We start from the raw sequence: 19,683 nt of genomic DNA on the forward strand, positions 1-19,683 counted from the left end.
CAAGGCAATTTGAAAAAAAAAAGTTATGTACTCAACCACTTCCTTGGATCCATAATATTTAATGAGTTGCTAAATATAAGGTGTCCTTGGGCAGAACATCATGGCATATGGGGCAGCAGACACTATAGTAATCTGCAAAATTTTCATGATTCTTGTTAAGCGGTTGAGGACAGGAGTGGATTATATAGAGCTGTCATTTGCAATTTTGGATGGACTTTAATATATGCTGGCAAAAGCTGTCAGGGTTGGAACATGAAAATTTGTTGATTGGCCTGAGTTGTCTGCATTACTATGATAATCTCCATAGAAACATATATATATTACACCTTTACAACTAAATGTCCCTTCCAAAATCATATTCTCCTGTCTCCAGTTGCCTAGCAACCAACATCCAGTCACCCCAGGTATCCTCGCAGCCGGACATTTAAGAATTCCGCCTATGGCGGTAAGGTAAAAATGGGTCTTAGATTTATGGATAAATGATGGAAAAAGCATTACCATATTTTTGGAATCGCAAATGTTGTAATTTATACCCTGTCCTCTCTTTCTTCTTCAGGGCTGGAGCTGGCACAATCCATCTTGTTACTGGCTCAGCGATGAGCGGGTGACATACAATGAAGCCATTAAATCTTGTTCTGACCGTTCCTCTAGACTAATCATTATCCAGAACAGGTGGGACCCATTTGATAACGTTACTGGATTTCAAGATGCAAGGGTCTCTTCACATCTGCGTTTGTGGCCTCTGATGTAGAGCCTGCGCAAAATACTGCAGCATGCTACATCCTCAACCAGGAAAAGACAAATGAGCATGTTCGAAGCCCAACAGACCTCATCGTAGTCAGTTGGGTCTGTTGGGTGCCGTTCATTTCCGTCATAGAACGGAACTGTTCCTGAGTCGAATTCCATCTTCATGTTCCCATGATGGAACAGGAAAATGGAAATCCTGAATGCAGGTATGAACAAGGTCTAGGGGTACCTGTACACCGGCTGCACAATCCACTGCGAATCTGCATCAAAATCCCCATGCGTTACATTAGTACTTGTCATGAAATTGCAGTAGATTTCACCCTAGCAAATGGTAAAATCCACAGAAAGAAGAGACACATGGCGGATTTGATCACTGGTCAATTTATGTATGGAAAATGTACGCAGCATGTACACTATGTTGATAAAAGTATTGGGACACTCATCAATCCTGTGCTGTCAGGTGAAGGGGATATGCAAATTGGATGTGAGAGCATTGGGTATAAAGGAGAGTATCACACAGGTATATCCCAGTACAGAAACCATCAGAATGTCACCAGGTGTAAAGTTGACAGACTTGCAACGGGGTATAGTGGTGGGATGTCACCTAAGCAACCAATCACTATGGGATACATCACAGTACTTTTGGACCTTCCAAAGTCCACTGTTGGCAATGTTATTCGGAAATGGAAAACATCAGGTGTGTGCAGTGCTACCACATTCAGGAAGAACTGGTAAATTGCCAAAATATGGAGAAAAGGCTATGAAGGCATCACACACATCATCTGCCGAAACTCAGGAGTCTCACAGGCCATTGGAATATTCATTAGCACCAAAACCATCCATAGGGATCTGCATGCGAAGGATTACCATGGTCAAGAGGCTGTTACATACAAGCCCAACATCACAGCAGTGAATGCACAGAGGCGCCTGTGATGGTGTTTGAAGTGTTGTTCTTGGATTGTAAATGAGTGGAAGCCAGTGCTGTGGACAGCTGATTTACCATCTTCCGATCAGTGGCAGTTGCCTGAAGAGCGAGCGGTTTCTACACAACTCAACCATCCCAACAGTGAAATTTGGAGGAGATTCTGTTGTGATGTAGGGTTGTTGCTGCTGAGAAGGGGGAAATTGGTTATAGTGAAGTCCACCCTCAATAGCAATAGATACAGAGACATTCTGGACAATGTGACATTACCTGCCCTGTGGCAATACAGCTTTGTGTCTCTAACATCATGACCGAGCACCATGTCATATGGCACGCGGTGTTCAGGCTCGGTTTGAGGAGCAGAACGTCTGTAAACTTCATTGGCCAACCCAAAGTCCAAATCTTAATCCCATCAAGCATCTAGATTGCCGTATTCATGTACGCCCAACATGTCCATCAGCCCCCATATCACTTTCTGAAGCTCTTGTTAGGGGTGGCCTTGCAAAGGAGACCAAAGTGCTGATGTCGCCTGGGTCCAAATTGGTATAAGCAATCAACAGGACAATCTGTGAATGTACCATAGATAAGCAGAAACCTTGAACAATTCAGAGGAGTCATTTCTGGCCACCTGGCCCCCTATCTTTCTTAACCAACGCACATTTTGTATTTCAACTATTTATTCATATTTTGATAGCTTAGCAACTAAATTAACCCTCTACACTCTCATCGAAGAATAGAGGAAAAGTCCTTCACACATCTATCAGAATTTACTGTATAGCGTGCCTAGGAGGGTTACTGCAGTCACCGAGGCCAAAGGCGGCCCAAGACTGTATTGAAAAATGTGAATAAAATCAAATTTCATCACTTTCTTTGTATCCCAATACTTCTGTCCACATAGTATGGGTGAAATTTGTTAAAACTTCACCTACTTTGCTGGAACTGTATTACACTACGGAAATCAGCACAACGTGTGCACATAGCCTAAAATTCCTCCTTCATACATTTGAATTAGAAAAGGAAAAGAAGTAACAATTATGCTTGCCATCTCTTTAATCCTTCTTTCCTCTTACCTAGGTTTGACCAGGCTTTTGTTAATAGTCTTCTTCATGACTCTGATGGGAGTTATTACTGGACGGCACTGCAGGATATGAATCGTACTGGGGTTTTTCGCTGGTATAACGGGGAAGAAGTAACTTATACTCACTGGAACAGAGATGAACCTGGTAATAAGGAATCCTCTTGATACAAAAATCTGAATAAGTCACTGGGTACAGTTAGTAGCGGTAGTAATCCCCCATTGCTACCACTAGGTAGTACAGGTAGTAATCCCTCCACTGCCACCACTAGTTTGCATAGGTAGTAATTTCCTGTTGTCACCACTACTTTGTATTTGTAATGCTGTATTGTATGCTCTTAATCTGCACTTCATGTTTAATAGTGTTTTCTTCCTCAACCAGGTTATGATAAAGGGGGATGTGTTGTATTGGCTACTGGAAGGTCCGTTGGTTTGTGGGAGGTAAAGGACTGTGATTCGTTCAGATCAAAGTACATCTGTATGCAGACTCTGATTCCCATGGTCCCGCTATTGCCCGCAGCTCGACCCACACCCAGCGTTAATGGAAGTTGCCCTGATGACTGGAGCTCTGCACCCACCCTACGGCATTGCTATAAGGTAAGAAAGTGGAAAAAATACTGAGTCAGAATGGCCAACCACAAGGTCTTACAGTGGGGCCTGTTCCATCAATCTTACTATGGCCTTGTTGCATACGATCCGTGGGGTGATTCAAAAGGCATCCCTAGCCTATGCTGACCTTTTAGCTGTTTGGTTGTACTAGCAGAGACATAAGCTCCTTGTCCTTAGTGCAAAATCTCCATCAGGGTCCCTTAGCTGTCATGTATCATTTATAATACTACTGCCTTTTTGTGAGGCAGAAAGGCCTAAGAGCAGCATGACTGCACCTCTACACACCGGATAGCTATGCCCTTTACTACAAAGGTCTGTCAACTTTTTGGGCTAATTTACAAATAACTTCTTAGTTGTTCCTAATGACTGGCCTTTCATTTCCAATATAGATCTTTCATTCAGAGAACTTGCGGGACAGGAAGCCTTGGCACTCGGCTCAACAATCCTGTCGAGAAATTGGAGCTCAGTTGCTTAGTATCTCCAGCGTTGAAGAGGAACATTATGTTGCTCATTTACTAAACAAAATCTTTGGGTAAGTAATAACTATTTTGAATCCTCCGCTCCTTAATTTTATCTGGGCAGGTAAAAAAGGTTTTTTAAAGAACTCAGTGTCCTGCATTCTATCAGGGCTATTCTACCAGACTGAACAGACACCCAACCGATTCATTATTGGCCAGTTGGATCTGTTAACATCCACTTACAAAACAGTTTATAACTAGAGTTGAGCGAACATACTCTGTCAAGCTTGATGCTCGTTCGAGTATTAGCGTACTCGATGGTGCTCGTTACTGGAACGAGCATCAAGCCGTGTTCGACCCCGCCCCAGTTTTTGGCTCCTCCCCGCTGTGACGTGCCTGTTTTGTCCCCCCCACGCCGCGACAAGAGAGAGAGAAACACACGAACCAAGAAAAAAAAAAAAAGCTCAGGACCCGGCGTCCCACATACAAAAATGTTCGAGTCTCCCATTGTAGCCAATGGGGTTCGTTACTCGAGTAGAGCTCTCTAATTTTACGAAAAGCTCGACTCGAATAACGTGGACCCGAGCATTTGGGTGCTCGCTCATCTCTAATTATAACGAATCCTCCTATTTGTCGCCACTAAGAAATTTGGACCCATAATGTCACTTTGAGCAGAGCTTGATGGTACTTTTCCAATGTGTGGCTACTCACAACTACTTTGGGCAATGTTCTGTTGGGGTTCTGTAGTCGGGTTACCCTTTTAATTTTACTGTTCAAACCCTGGAATTATAAAGCTTTTTTAACTTTAACTTTATTTTTTCTTAGTGAATCAGAACCTGAAGGCCATGAACAACAGTTGTTTTGGATTGGCCTTAACCGAGCAGATCCCAGTGCGGAGCAAAGCTGGGTCTGGAGTGATGGACAAGCGGTAATTGTTCTATTGCAGTCATACAAAAGAATATTTTACTGTGATCTTGTACAATTTGCCTTTTCATACTGTGGTTTACTGATGTGTGTTTTACATACTGTATATAATAATTGACAGCTTCTTTAAAGGGAACCTGTCAGCACCTTTAAGCCCCATAAACTACATTATGGGGCTCAAAGGTGAGGGAATGGTTGTTTTGGATAGCTACTTTTTTTTAATACTTACCGGATCCCCCATTCCATTGTTGTGCCCCCTCATTCCCTCACCTTTGCATCCTATAACATAGTTTATGGGACTGAAAAGTGCTGACAGATTCCCTTTAAGAGGAACATTAAAGTCTTATGTCCAAATCTGTAAATCTTTTTTATTGCTCCATTTTCCTGCATGTAAAAATAAAGACAAAGCAACTTTTCAAATAGTTTTCATTATGATTTCTTACCATTTTGTATCTATGGCTCCATGGTAACATACATCAAATCCTTTGTAGATTGATGTTGCAGTCATACTCCCTTCTTAATGTGCCCTACTTTTTGCTAAACTATTGGATTTATGTTAGCAGGAAGTAGTGGATAGATAGTAAGAGTGGCTGCGGGATCAGACTACACAGGGTTGGCTTGCAGTCTGTTACCATGGAGACACATAGGTCTACTTAAAAGCTGTAGATACAAAACAAATGGAAATTTTTATCAATGAAAACTGTTTGTAGAGTTGCTCCATTTTTCATTTTAGATAAACTGGAAGGATAAAACATGCTTTTGAAGGTGAATATAGGCTTTAGTCATTGTACAACAGAGATTTTGAGTAGTGAGAAAATTAATCAAAAAGTATGTTAAAATAGTAAATTAATCTTCATGTTTTTATTTGAATTTGTGGAAGCTCTTTCATACAAGAGTATCTCATGAAGTATAAGTCAACTACAGACTAGAGAAATGTTGAACCTAATGGTCCTTTTAAAGGTTAACTAATTTTTTTTAAAGCTTTTGACATGTCTTAGTGACATGTCAGACGTTTTGATTGGTGCTGGTTTGGGTACTGAGACCCCCATCAATGATTGAAACAAATAGGCAGAAGCACTCATCTGAGAGCTGTGCCAATTTGGCTGTTTTTTGTCGCTACCAGGAGTGGTATATGGACTCCATAGAAAGTCTGTGAAGCTCATACACCACTCATAATCACAGCCGAATGGGCACTACACTCAGATGAACACTTCTGCACATTTGTTTTATCAATTGTTTAAGTATCAGCACCCTGACCCCCACTGACCAAAACCTTTGAAATGTCAAAAGTTTTGAAAAAGTTTAGTTATACTTTAAACACTGAAATCTGTTTTGATGACAAGCATCAATCAATAAGCAATCTTTGGTGCCCATCTATCAGGCCTCCATGCAGGCCGATTCAGACTCTGTTAGGTGACAAATGATCATTCATACAATTGTTTGTCTCTATAGAGCTTCCTCATTGTCAGCAATACATCCCCCGGTCACATGGGAAAATGTGCCACCAACAACTATTTTTTTGTGATGCATGAAAGATGCGATCACCTGATGAACAAGCGTTTGTTCGTTCATTGAGCGATCGGCGGCACCTTCAGATGGCCTGATGATCGGGCAGCCGAATACTCACGAACGTTCTTGCCCAGTCATAGGGCCATGGAAAATGTCTTCAACTTGTTGGGAATACATGTGAATGACATAATACTTTCTCATGACTGTTGGTGTTTCCTAAGTAGATGTTGAACATTACAACAACCTGTCATCTAGTTTGTTTTTCTTTTTAGTATGTCTACCACAACTTTGACCGCAGCAATCAGGATAATGATGATATCAGGAGATGTGCAGTGTTAGACCTTTCATCCCTGCAGTGGGTAGCCCTTGAATGTGAGTCGCAGACAGACTGGATTTGCAAGCTTCCCAAAGGTACTGTGCAATGAATAATAACTTAGATATCATTTATGTCTATTATAAAGTCATACATTAGACATTAAAGGATTAGAAAAATATGGCTGCGTTCCTACATTAAGCACCACAGCAGTCCACAGGTTGTATGTGGAATTGCAGCAATATTCACTTCAGTATAGATGAGTTGCCATACCAAATATGACCCATGGACAGGTGTGGTGCTGTTCCTAGAACAAAGTAGCCATGTTTTTCTAATCTTGTACAACCCTTTTAACCGATGCAGACTAGCACTGCAGTTAAAGGGGCTGTCCTGCGGCTTTAACTTTTTTTTTAATAAAGTGGTGGAATGCTATAAAGTAAAAAATGAGACTATATTAACTTTTGACTCCTACTGCCACTCTGGCTCCTTCCCCTCCCCCCATCCCCATCTATGCTTACTTCCGGGAAGTGGGATCATGTGATATCTAAGCACTTGACTGCTGTACCCAATCCCTGGCCTCCCCGATATAACACTGAATTAAGGATCGACTTCAGCGGGCACATGTTAGATGGCACTGTGACCAACGGAGACGGTGGGGTACCGGGGGAATGACCATCAGAGTGATTAGAGGAGCAGAAGAGGTGAATGTAGTCACACTTTTATCTTACATTTCCCCACTTTTCCAAAAATGAAAATGAAACCACTGGACAACCCCTTTCGATCAACTGCAGCATGGCGTACAGCAGGGGGTATTCTAGTAGCTGTAATTTTGCAACAATGTATCAATACTGCCTGGTTTGTAATCAGAAGGTGGCCAATAGCCGATCTCTTTTTTTTTTTCTACCTGGACTTAGAATAATCACGTTCCATCCTATATTAATTCCTCTCACCTCTTTCTTTTTCTAGGAACGGATATTAAAGAGCCAGAAGTTCCGAAAGGTGAACTTTCCGTCCTGTATTCTTCTTTTTATCATGTATTCTTTTCATCTCTCTTTATGTAGTGCACTGCTTCGCCTTTGTTCCTTCGTTGCTGGTATAATAGACTTTTTACTATGTTGTATCCATGTTTTCCTGGCAGGAAACACAGAATGGATCAAATCTGACAACGCAGAGTATAAGTTTTTCGAGCATCGCTCCACATGGCTGCAGGCTCAGCGGATTTGCACGTGGTTTAAGGCAGAATTGGTGTCTGTTCACAGTCAGACAGAGCTGGATTTCCTAGGTCAAAATCTACAAAAGGTGCAGAATATAAATTGACCGAGTACTGGCTTCAAATGATTTATACTCTGATCAACCTGTGTTCCTAGATTGGTATAGACCTTGAAGAAGTGTAAAGGTGGCCGTAGACATTAGATGAATGTTAGAGAGACTGCCTGACCATCTAATGTGTATTGGGGGTGTCTTGACTCCCCCTGATGGCAGATATCAAGGGGAAGAGGGGTTGGGCAGGTTGAATGTAAAGGGAGATAAGCCGCTTCTAGAAGTGTCTGGCAGCAGCTGTATCCCTGCTTCATATCTGGAACATATATATATATGGTTGTCTCAGCCTGTATGTATATGTGGGGATTCAGATAAATAGTTATGAGACGAACGAGCGTTCAGCCGGTGTCTACGATGTATGTTTACCTTCAGTGACTATATGCACAATTAGACTTGGAAGTCTAATCATAGTGTTATTTTTCATGCAAAGGTCAATGAGGAGGAAAAATTACTTTTTTATATAATTGTATAAGAGTTGAAGTTGATTTTCTGACACAGAGCACCAAATGTCCTGCAGATAGAATTAAAACATTAAATACTGTCTTCCTGAAACCATTGTAAAAGGGAGCTTATTGCATACACATTTATTATAGGGTTCAATGCACATATTGTATGCAGTAAATGTCTAGGCTCCCCCTAGTGGCAGCTGCAGGCAGGTAGAATTTTATATTTTAAGTCTGTTTATACAGAAAGTTTGGAGCCCTGGATCAGAAAAGAGAGCTGTACACCCCCATTAAATATATTGAAAAATAAGTAGCTTAGAGTTTTGGACAAATTTGGATAAGATTTATGTTCAAAGAGAACTTTCACTTTACATAGTTGTATGGGCTGCAGCATAACATAATGACTCTGTCTATAGAGTCAGGGAACATCATCGACTTAAGCATCCAATCTCCATGACTTATTGCCTAGTATTATCTTATAATTTAATTTTGCATCCATATTTTTAATGTTTACAGTCTGTTTTTCTATTGGCTTGAGTTCTTATTAACCCTTTCTTCTTTGCTAAAAGTTCTCTCGAGGGCAGGATCAGCACTGGTGGATTGGACTGCACACTTATGAAAATGATGCAAGATTCAGGTAAATATTTTTTTCCTCTTCATTTGAAAATCTCTCTCTCTCTCTCTCTCTCTCTCTCTCTCTCTCTCTCTCTCTCTCTCTCTCTCTCTCTCTCTCTCTCTCTCTCTCTCTCTATATATATATATATATATACGTGTCATCAGAAAATGACCTATTCTATAAATCAAGTTTTTATAATAAACCTATTTAAGAATTTTTGGTGATTTTCTTTTAAATTCTCTATATCATTATCTATATTAAAAAAAACCAACCTAAAATTCTGCAGTTCTCACACTGACCACTAAGTCTAACCCCTTCCCGCTCCAGGGCGTAAATTTACGTCCTGGGAGCGGGGTACTTCCTGCAACAGGGCGTAAACTTATGTCCTGGGGATAGCGCGAGATCACATATGATCCCGCGCTATCCCACAGAAGGGAGCCGGCTGTCAGTCACAGCCGGCCCCCTGCTGTTAACCCCTTCCCTGCCGCGATCTAAGTAGATCGTGGCAGGGAAAGAGTTCACAGAGGGAGCACACTCCCTCTGTGTCTTCGGCCGGCTCTCGCGATGTTATCGCAAGAGCCCGGCCTGTCGCCATGGCAACAGGATGCCTGACACTGGCTTCCTGTGTTGCCAGTGCCTGAGATCGCTGTATAAGTTATAAGGCATTGCAGGGCAGTAGCCCCGCCATGCCTTATCACAGCGATCATCAGATCAGACACAAATGTTGTAAAAAAAAAAAAAAGTTACAAAAATGAATTAAAAAAATTTTAAAAAAAGTTTTAAAAAACATTTTTTTCATGCTTTTTCTCATATTAGCATAAAAAAAATTTAAACCCCACATATTTGGTATTGTCGCGTCCGTAACGACGTGTACAATAAGTTGCACATGCTTTTGACTGTGCACGGAAAAAGCGTTTAAAAAAACGCTAAAAAACTGAGGCAAAATGCTAATGTTTAGCATTTTGCCTCACTAAAAACGCAATAAAAGTGATCAAAAAAGCCGTATGTACCCCAAAATTGTACCAATAAAAACTACAGCTCGTCTCGCAAAAAATAAGCCCTCACAGAGCTCCGTACATAAAAAAAGTTACAGGACTTTGAATGCAGTGATTTAGAAAAAAAAAAGATTTCCAAAAAAAGGGTTTTTATTGCAGAAAAGTGGAAAAACCTAAAAAAAATGTAAGAATTTTGTATCGTTGTAACCGTACCGACCCGCAGAAAAAATGGAATGTCTTATTTATGCTGCATGATTAACGCTGTAAAAAAAAAATCTATGGCAGAATTGATGCGTTTTCTCTCCCTGCTATCATAAAAAAAAAAAAAAAGTTTTACAATATAGTCTATGTACCCAAAAATGATGCCGATAAAAACTACAGTTCGCCACGCAAAAAACAAGCCCTTACACGGCCGCGTCGACGGAAACATAAAAAAGTTATGACTTTTGATAAATGGAGAAGAAAATCCGCCAAAAATCGTTGCTTCCTTAAAGGGGTTGTCCCGCGAAAGCAAGTGGGGTTATACACTTCTGTATGGCCATATTAATGCACTTTGTAATGTACATTGTGCATTAATTATGAGCCATACAGAAGTTATCAGAAGTTATTCACTTACCTGTTCCGTTGCTAGCGTCCTCGTCTCCATGGTGCCATCTAATTTTCAGCGTCTAATCGCCGGATTAGACGCGCTTGCGCAGTCCGGTCTTCTTCTTTTCTGAATGGGGCCGCTCGTGCCAGAGAGCGGCTCCTTGTAGCTCCGCCCCGTCACATGCCGATTCCAGCCAATCAGGAGGCTGGAATCGGCAATGGACCGCACAGAAGACCTGCGGTCCACCGAGGGAGAAGATCCCGGCGGCCATCTTCACCAGGTAAGTAAGAAGTCACCGGAGCGTGGGGATTCAGGTAAGCACTATCCCGTTTTCTTTTTTAACCCCTGCATCGGGTTTGTCTCGCGCCGAACGGGGGGGCTATTGAAAAAAAAAAACCCGTTTCGGCGCGGGACAACCCCTTTAAGCTCAAAATAGGCCATGTCATTAAGGGGTTAATAATAGGCTGACATTTCCTGTTCTGTACAGAAAACTTCCAACATTCATTTCATTATCACCACAGACAGGATTACAATGAAAGGTGTATATATATAAATAAAAACATAGGATCCACCATTCCGAATAATTGATAGTCACAGCTCACCTCCTCCCTCTCCCTGTACAGTGACAAGTCAGAGCATGACCACAACACTTTCACATAGATGTCAATTGATCCCCTCCTGTTCCTGTCCATTGTGTCTATAGCCCATCAGGCAGCTATAAAGTAGATCTCTAAATGCTGATAACTCCACCTCGCACCCATAGTCATGTACCAGCAATAGAATAAAACATCTACAATTAGGAAATAAAAACAGATTAGAAAAATGGAAAATGTCTAAGTATCTGGTTTTAATTAGCAAAAAAAATGCTACATTCCCTCCAGAACACCACAGAGCTAAATTCTTCTGGACAATACATGCATGTACAACTGACTGTGCTAATTTAAAGTGGTTGTCTAGGGCTATAAAACATGTTTTTTTTCCCAAATGCGGCGCCACCCTTGTCTGAGGATTGTGTCTGGTATTGCAGCTCAGCTCTCATTCACTTCAATTGAGCTGGCTGCAATACTGTATACAGACCTAAGGACAAAGGGGGGGGCACTGTATTTGGAAGAAAGCAGCCATGTTATTCTAACCCTGGACAACTCTTTTAACTTTTCATTGCATGCTGCCCTGTAACTATGTTACATTGAAACTGCTTTCATATTATAGGGGTCCATAGTGACCCATGTTTGGTTCAGTAGAACCACAGATGGGGGCCTGGATATTGTGGCAATTTACACCTAAAAGTATATATTATGGCCCTTAAAACAATGTGTTAGAAATATTTTTATAATGTTCTTTATATTATTTTTCAGATGGTCAGACAACTCTGTGCTCAATTTTGTAAACTGGGCTGAAGGCCGGCCAGGTCGCATTACTAGAGAGAAGAAATGTGTATACACACTGGCGAACCGTGGTGAGTAAGGTTGCTTGATTAAGGAAATGGTCTGTACTAATTTTCCTAGTGCTGTGTACTATATGAATGTGATAACATATATGTTGCCATCAGAATTTTTCCAAATATTTCTATTTCCCGTAATGACGCAGGTACCCGCAGCCCATCCACAATGTCAGTTGTGGATGGGCTGTGGGTTGGACAGCCTCCATTGAATTCAATGAGCTGTGCACCAATGCCTCGGGATCACCAGCTGCCAGACAGAATCTAAGCAACTCCTTTTTCTGTGACCCGATTGAACCCGGAAGCATAGAAAGTAATGCTATTTGTAGAGTGTTTGTTTGTAGAGTGCAGTAAAATGGCACCGCAATATGCCAACCTTTTCATGGCAAACTGGAGAGTGACTTTTTGGCCTCCTACCCCAACAAACCATTGGCCTACTTCTGCTACATTGATGACATCATAATTAGAGATGAGCGAGTATACTCGCTAAGGCACATTACTCGAGCGAGTAGTGCCTTAGCCGAGTATCCCGCTCGTCTCTAAAGATTCTGGGGCCGGCGCGGGTGACAGGTGAGTTGCGGCGGGGAGCGGGGGGGGAGAGAGGGAGAGAGAGATCTCCCCCCTGTTCCTCCCCGCTCTCCCCGCCGCTCTCCGCCCAGGCAAGATACTGATCCCCAACACAAAGCAGAACTATAAGATCCCGGGGGCATTCACATGTTCCACATCCAATGTTGTGTACCTGATCATGTGCAGTAAATGTCCTTTTGGGGGCTTTACATCAGGGAAAAAAGACAAAAACTGAGAGCCAGGATGAGATCTCATCGTCACTTAATTAGAGAGGGAAAGACTGAATTACCTGTGGCAAAGCATTTTTGTGGTCAGAGACACAGCATAGAGCAGATAAGAGTTATTATACTGAAGGGCAATTTCAAGTCGCAGCATCACAGAAGAATTTGGGAGTACAAATTTATGGCCCTGTTTGATACTTTCAAGAATGAAATGAACCTCAGCCCGGGATTCTTGCATAAGTGGAAAGTAGGAAAGGTCTGAAGGAGGTCAAGAGGGATGTCCTGTTCCCAATCATAATTTTCTTTCCCTTTCTTTAAAACTTCATAAAAATTCGGAACCTGACTTGTAATAATATTGCCATCCAATAGGTGGTGCTGCATCTCCTTCCATGTGCAGGTTGAAGGAGAGATAAGACACATCATAAAACTGTCCTGAGCTCAGTGGACTGATTTACGATGTATGTCTTAGCTCTGAAAACTGTCCTGAGCTCAGTGGACTGATTTACGATGTATGTCTTAGCTCTGTGTGTCTGTTGTTTTACGTTTTGAGTGGAAAACAGTCTCAAACTTCTGTGTGTGAACATTTATTTAGATGAAGAGGAGTGTCCCCCCCCTCCCCTCTTCTTCTGTATGTTATACTTGTGTGCCATCCAAACTAGTTTCATTCAATAGCCTGATGAAGTGGGCGAGATATCCCCGAAAGCTCGCTGTAACATCATGTATTTTTGTTAGCCATTAAAATGTATCATATCTACAAGACTGCTTGGTTTCTCTCACTGACAACAATCACGAATTGTCTTTCGATACATCGTATTGTATACCCCGAACACTTTTTTCCAGATGGGTTTTACCTGGTCACAGCTCCACCACACATGTAACATGCACTACACGGGTCCGACACCAAAGGAAATAATTAGAGATGAGCGAACGTACTCGGTAAGGGCGATTTCGCAATCGAACACCGCGATTTTCGAGTACTTCACTACTCGGGTGTAATGTACTCGGGTGCGCTGTGGGGCGGGGGGTTGCAGAGGGGAGTGGGGGGTAGCAGCGGGGAACAGGGGGGAGCCCTCTCTCTCTCCCTCTCCCCCCCACTCCCCGCTGCAACCCCCGGCTCACCCACAGCGCACCCAAGTACTTTTCACCCGAGTAGTGAAGTACTCGAAAATCGCGGTGCTCGATTGCGAAATCGCCCTTACCAAGTACGTTCGCTCATCGCTAGAAATAATGTAATGCAAATGATCCGGGCACCTGTACCACCTTGAAAGAATTTTATAGCTTTTCTCTTGGGCGGCGCATGAATAGTCAGTTTGTGAGTGAATACACGGGCTTTCTGCCACTCTCCTGGGGGTATTGTGGTCTCCAATTCAGTTACCCATGCCAGTTTAAAGCCTGGGTCAGTAGCACAGGATTCTGCTGTCAGTAGGCTGTATATCTGGGCTATTGTATGTGACGGGGAGATTGCAAGGAGAACAATTTCTCAAATAATGTTAATGCTCTCCCAGGGGAGCCGCCAACCTCCTGAGTGGAAAGGAAGGAGCATAGCTGATAATATTCTAGCCAGGAGAGATCGAATCCCCCAAATCTGTCTCTCAAATCCTGGAAGGTTGGTTACGTGGTTCCCATATAGTAATATAATATTAAGATACGCAACATATATTTCGGGACAGATGAAACATGCATTCAAAAGTTTTGATTCATTAACCACTTTGGAACCAGAGATTTATCACTTACTTATTTTTGTTTTTCCCTCCTCGCCTTCCAAAAGCCGTAACTTTTTAATTTAAACAGTTAACATTAACATAGTTGTATGAGGGCTTGTTTTTGCAGGATGAGTTGTACTTTTTAAGGGTACCATTTAATGTACCGCATAATGTTCGAAAAATTCAAAAACATTTAAGTGTGGAGAAATGAAAAAAAAAATCAACTACACCATTTTTGGTGAATTTAGTTTTTACAGCTATACCATGCAGTAAAAATGACATATGAACTTTGTTCTGTGGGTCAGTACGATTACAATGATTCCAAATTTATATAGTTTGTTGATGCTTTTATATTTAAAAAAAATAAGTAAAAGTTTTACTTAAAGAAAAATTGCTTTCAGTCTCTATATTCTGAGAGCTGCAACTTTTTTACAGTTTGTTTGTCAATTGGGTTATGTGAGGGCTTGTTTTTCTGTGGAGTGAGCTATAGTTTTTATTAGTACCATTTTGGGGTGCATACATCTTTTTGATTCTGGCATTTTGTCCTTTTTTATGGCCTTTACGTACACAGTGATACTTAATATGTGTTTTTTGTTTTAATTGTTTAATTTTTTATAGGAAAAATGGAAAAAGCTGGGTTTTTTGAACTGTAAATTTTTTTTCACTTCTAAAAAACTTTATTAAATCTTTTTGTACACTTTTATTTGGTCCCTACAGGGAACTTGAACTTGCGATCATTTTATCGCTTGTACTATATACAGCAATACTTCAGTATTGCGGTATATACTGATTTTTGATATAGCATTTCAAGCCCTGCCATGGGTAGGACTTGAAAGGCATCTATGCGTGGCAGCCCTGAGAGCCTTCTGTAGGTTCCAGGTTGCCATGTTAGCCCATTGGAACCCTCCAATCACTCCAGTTGACTGTTTAGACGCATGGTTAAATTTGACTATGGCACCTAAATAGTCAAATGCCACGATTAGAACTAACTCTGATTGTGGTAGTTATCGGCAACTGTCAGTTATCAGAAACAGCTGATAGCCACCGGGTATAGAGCGGTCTTGGCTCATGAGCCCACTCCTTATACACTTCAAGACCGCAGGATGTTTATAGTCTTTTGGTGGTCGTGAAGTGGTTAAAGGGAACCAGTCAGGTCTGTTAAGCTGCCTTGGCCACAGGCTGCACAGTATGGTGAGAGTTATACTGAATTAAGCGGTCTATCACTAAGGCCACTTTCACACATGTGCCACGCAAAATGGTGTGATTTCGATTGCAGCATTTTGCAGCAATTTATCTTTAGTTTTATGACACATTGATAGCGGTTCTTAGCGCACTCCATCATTGTGATGGGTGATGAGGTGCGCTTAATGCGGTAATATAAAGCAGACAGCGCTCGAAAATCGAGGCATTTTCTAACGCATGTCTATGAGGTTCTGTTGAAATCAATGGGAGCGTTATACGAAGCGCATGTGTGAAAGCGGCCTTATACCGATCAGTGCAGGAGTTGTGTAAAACCTACTCTTGAAAGTTTGCAGTGCCAGTCAAACTTTTTATATAATTTATTTTTTGCAATAATAATAAACTGTTTTCAACACTTATTTTTACAGGTTTTATTTTAGTCTTCATAAGAGACGTGAACGTGCGATTCTTTAATTGCTTATACCATATACTACAATACTTCAGTATTGCAGTAAATGGTATTTCTGCTGGCATTTTATTAAGACAGGCCACACGCCCATCTTAATAGGCAGAAATACATTGCAGCCCTAGGGGTCTTCGGAAGGCTCATGGCTGCTATGACAACTGAATGGCACCTCACTATCTCATTGTGGAGGACCTTTTGTGACTCCTGAACTCCAATCAGGCATTTAAATGCCGCTGTCAGAATTGACGGCAGCATTCAAAGAAGTAATAGCCGTAATCAGCGTTCACACTGATCGTGGCTGTTGTGGGCGGGTGTTGGCTATCAAGGACCGCCAGCACCTGTTGTGTATGGAGCAGACTCAGCTACCACTCCATACAAACTCTGATGCCGAAGGGTGTACATGTACGCTCTTTAGCTACACTGAACTCATCTTAGGCAGGCATGGTAAAGTTTTAAAAGAGTCACAAAACTCTGATTTGTATAAGTGACAGACCAGTGAAATCAGCATATACTGTGCGGCCAGGGCAGCTTAACGGCCCTGAGAGGTCTCCTTTAAGGGCACAAGCTTGTTACAGCTTCCCATAAGGCAACAAGGCATGTAAAAAAAATCCAGGACATATGAATGTTCAAATATCATAGGCATGTAAAAATGTACCTAGTAATGTCACCGGCCAAAGACGAAAAATGGTTGGTGCAAAAAATGTCCAACATATCACTGACGCACATGTTTCTAAAACAGAATGGGGTGATCAGAAATGCATGACCGCGCTGCCCTATATCTGTAAGAGGAGCAATGGATCCACAACACCACTGCCCACCCTGCCTCCTCTGCCATCACCCAAACCTGGAGGGTGCCCTAAGGGCTGGCTGCCATTCCTGAACAAGGTAAGTCACAGAAGACATAAAACCTCATCTGTCAGTCTAGTGGTTGTCACCCATAAGCAAAGATAACTAAGAAAACGATGAATAGAATTTCTAAGAGGTTGACTGAAGTGAAAAACAGAAGAACTTCTCATTAGGGCTGCTTTCACATGGGCGACGCGATATCACCGTGAGAAAATCGCAGCGATATTGCACCTGTGTTCTGTGCGATAGCGCCTCGTTCTCTCGTGGCGATATCTCAAATTCGTGTCGTTACAAAGTCACGTATTGCATTGAATGGCTGTGATTGGTTCATCGAGCGCTGGCTCTGATAGGCTAAGCCCCAGTGCTCGAGGGCCAATCACAGCTAGCATATCCTGGAGGCGGGGAATTTGAACTTCCAGTCCAGGAAGGGCTGGCAGAAGACTAAAGACAAGTGCCGAAGCTGCAGAGGAGACCCGTGCCGGAGCTAACAGCGCCTCTTAGGTGATGTATTTTTTTTGTTTGTTTTTTCTATGCAGATAGGGCTTATTTTAGGTCTTTTACAGTAGGATTTCCTACTGTGAAAGTTGCATCGCACCGCAACTTTGCATCGCACCATGGGCTTCTCATACATGTGATTTTGTAGCCCGTGTGAAAGCGGCCTAATTCTATTTTAGTCTTGTGCTCTTAATTGTGTCGTGTCTCAAGGCTTTGTTGTTGACCCTATTCATTGCAGTGCTTTGGAGTCAGAGCGGACAGTAAGGTTGATATTAAGACATGGCAACAAGCTCGAGATTCCTGCAAAATCCTCTCAGCTGAAATTGCCACCATTGACAACTACTTGGAACAAGGTAAACAGCTCTTCACTCGTCAAGTGAGAATATTGAAGTTGTCGTTCAGTGATCAGGACCTTTGAACGGGTCTTATCAAATGGATTTATGCTTCTCTTCAGCTTTCATTACATCCATTCTTCCAAATATTACCACTGACCTTTGGATCGGTCTTCATAATGGTCGACAGCGATTTCAGTGGGAGGAAGACCGGCCATTATTCTATGTGAATTGGGCTCCCGGTGCCCCATCCCGACAGAGTTCATCCAATGGCAAGATGGTAAGCACTTTCTTTCTTTCTATGTCCTCTCGAGACGGTAGAAATATAACATTGCTTTAACCCCTTTTTGTAGCGATGTTCCGCATGAGGTGGTTTTATGGCCCTACTTATTTTTTTTTTTCTTGGCCTTCCATAATTATTGTTGCTGCTTTTTTTGTGACATATAGAGCGGTTTCGTACTGCATTTCTTCACTGAAAATGTATCTTTTTGTTTGTTTGTTTGATATGTACAAGTAGTAAAAAAAAAGATTTTCTTAAATATATAGTTTCTTATTTTTAAAATTAGTATATTTATGCTAAAATAAAGTACAGGAATGGGTTCTATTTAGGACGTTTTGATATATAATATGTATAATCTCAGATTACAGGGCAGCTATGGCAACTGTTTAGGTAGGTGTGGGTCGTGGGTCACACGGTGATCACGTGATCACCGAGCCTAATAGAGGTAACGGCATTATTCTCTATACATTGCTCATTGAGTGCTATATAGACTGGAAAAGAGGGGGGCGGTCATAAATGGCTTCTGCCTTCTCCTCCGGGTCCTTGGCTGTCCCTGATCGCTAGATTGCAGGAGCAGGAGCTTTAATTCCATGCAATACATTTATGATTGCATTTTAATAAAGTCCAGGACCAAGCGGGTTATCTGAAGTCATTGGAAAGCCCTCCGTGTTTATTATGTGCTTTATGTGCAGATTAGCTGTGCTGCCGTATGGCATGGTTCGCCACCTCAGTTCACCGGACGATGGGAAGACAAACACTGCTTGGAAAAATATGGCTACATCTGCCAGATAAATAAAGGTGCGAGTTAGTTATCTATTACTGAAATGAATCATAGGGGTTCATGCTATCAATAAACATACCCCTTTCTTTGCAGTTCCCACCCTGGCCCCTCCTCCAGAGCCGTTTCCATTTCCATCTGGTTCCACTCTGCGCTACAGGAATAACTCTTACTTGATTCTGCAAAAACCAATGACTTGGTCAGAAGCCCGACTCCTGTGTGAGACTCGAAATGCTACCTTGGCCAGTATCATCAATCCGTATCAACAGGCTTATCTGACCCTGGCTGCCACTGGACAGACAAGCCCTCTATGGATTGGGCTTTCAAATGAAGATGTAAATAACCATGTTTCAGTTTATTGTCTGTAATTGTTTACACCCATCTGCAAAGAGACTGACCTGCATGGGGATCGAACCCACGACTTTGGCATTTTTTAACACCACACTCTAACCAAACTGAGGTAAGCGGCTAGTTTAGTTTGGTTGGAGCATCATGCTAATTACACCAAGGTCACAGGTTCGATACCCATAAGGGCCAGGTTCTTCACTCTCTGTAAATCCTTGCAGTATGGCTAGTAGGTGCAGTTTGGTAACAGTGTGGTGCTAATATCACTAAGGTGGCACGTTTCATCCCTGTATGTGCCATGTTCTTCAGTCATCGCCAGTTAGAGCATAGTGTTAATAATGACAAGGTTGTGTGTTCAATCCCTATATGGACCAGATTCTTCAGTCTATGAATTTATTTACATCCCATATCAGTGCAGATGCTCAATGGGGTTTCTTGACCATCTATTTACTCTTAAAGGGACCCACCCCTCAGGATCCCCAGTGATCAGCTGAGCACCCGGCTGGCTGTCAA

General features: G+C 42.0%; 1 protein-coding gene across 1 annotated transcript in view; it reads left to right on the forward strand.

The window, feature by feature from the left end:
* MRC2 (mannose receptor C-type 2) overlaps window positions 1–19,683 on the forward strand; it is a 100,377-nt gene that overhangs the window by 72,864 nt on the left and 7,830 nt on the right. The window contains exons 10-24 of the mRNA XM_066587527.1: window positions 557–672; window positions 2,744–2,892; window positions 3,127–3,341; window positions 3,743–3,885; window positions 4,637–4,739; window positions 6,517–6,655; window positions 7,524–7,556; window positions 7,696–7,856; window positions 8,890–8,957; window positions 11,876–11,976; window positions 16,834–16,979; window positions 17,674–17,788; window positions 17,890–18,047; window positions 18,740–18,845; window positions 18,922–19,160. Of these exons, the coding sequence (XP_066443624.1) occupies window positions 557–672; window positions 2,744–2,892; window positions 3,127–3,341; window positions 3,743–3,885; window positions 4,637–4,739; window positions 6,517–6,655; window positions 7,524–7,556; window positions 7,696–7,856; window positions 8,890–8,957; window positions 11,876–11,976; window positions 16,834–16,979; window positions 17,674–17,788; window positions 17,890–18,047; window positions 18,740–18,845; window positions 18,922–19,160 (1,992 nt within the window). The remainder of the gene's footprint in view (window positions 1–556; window positions 673–2,743; window positions 2,893–3,126; window positions 3,342–3,742; window positions 3,886–4,636; window positions 4,740–6,516; window positions 6,656–7,523; window positions 7,557–7,695; window positions 7,857–8,889; window positions 8,958–11,875; window positions 11,977–16,833; window positions 16,980–17,673; window positions 17,789–17,889; window positions 18,048–18,739; window positions 18,846–18,921; window positions 19,161–19,683) is intronic.

This window comes from Eleutherodactylus coqui, chromosome 13, assembly GCF_035609145.1.
Source record: "Eleutherodactylus coqui strain aEleCoq1 chromosome 13, aEleCoq1.hap1, whole genome shotgun sequence".
In the NCBI taxonomy this organism is placed as follows: Eukaryota; Metazoa; Chordata; class Amphibia; order Anura; family Eleutherodactylidae; genus Eleutherodactylus; species Eleutherodactylus coqui.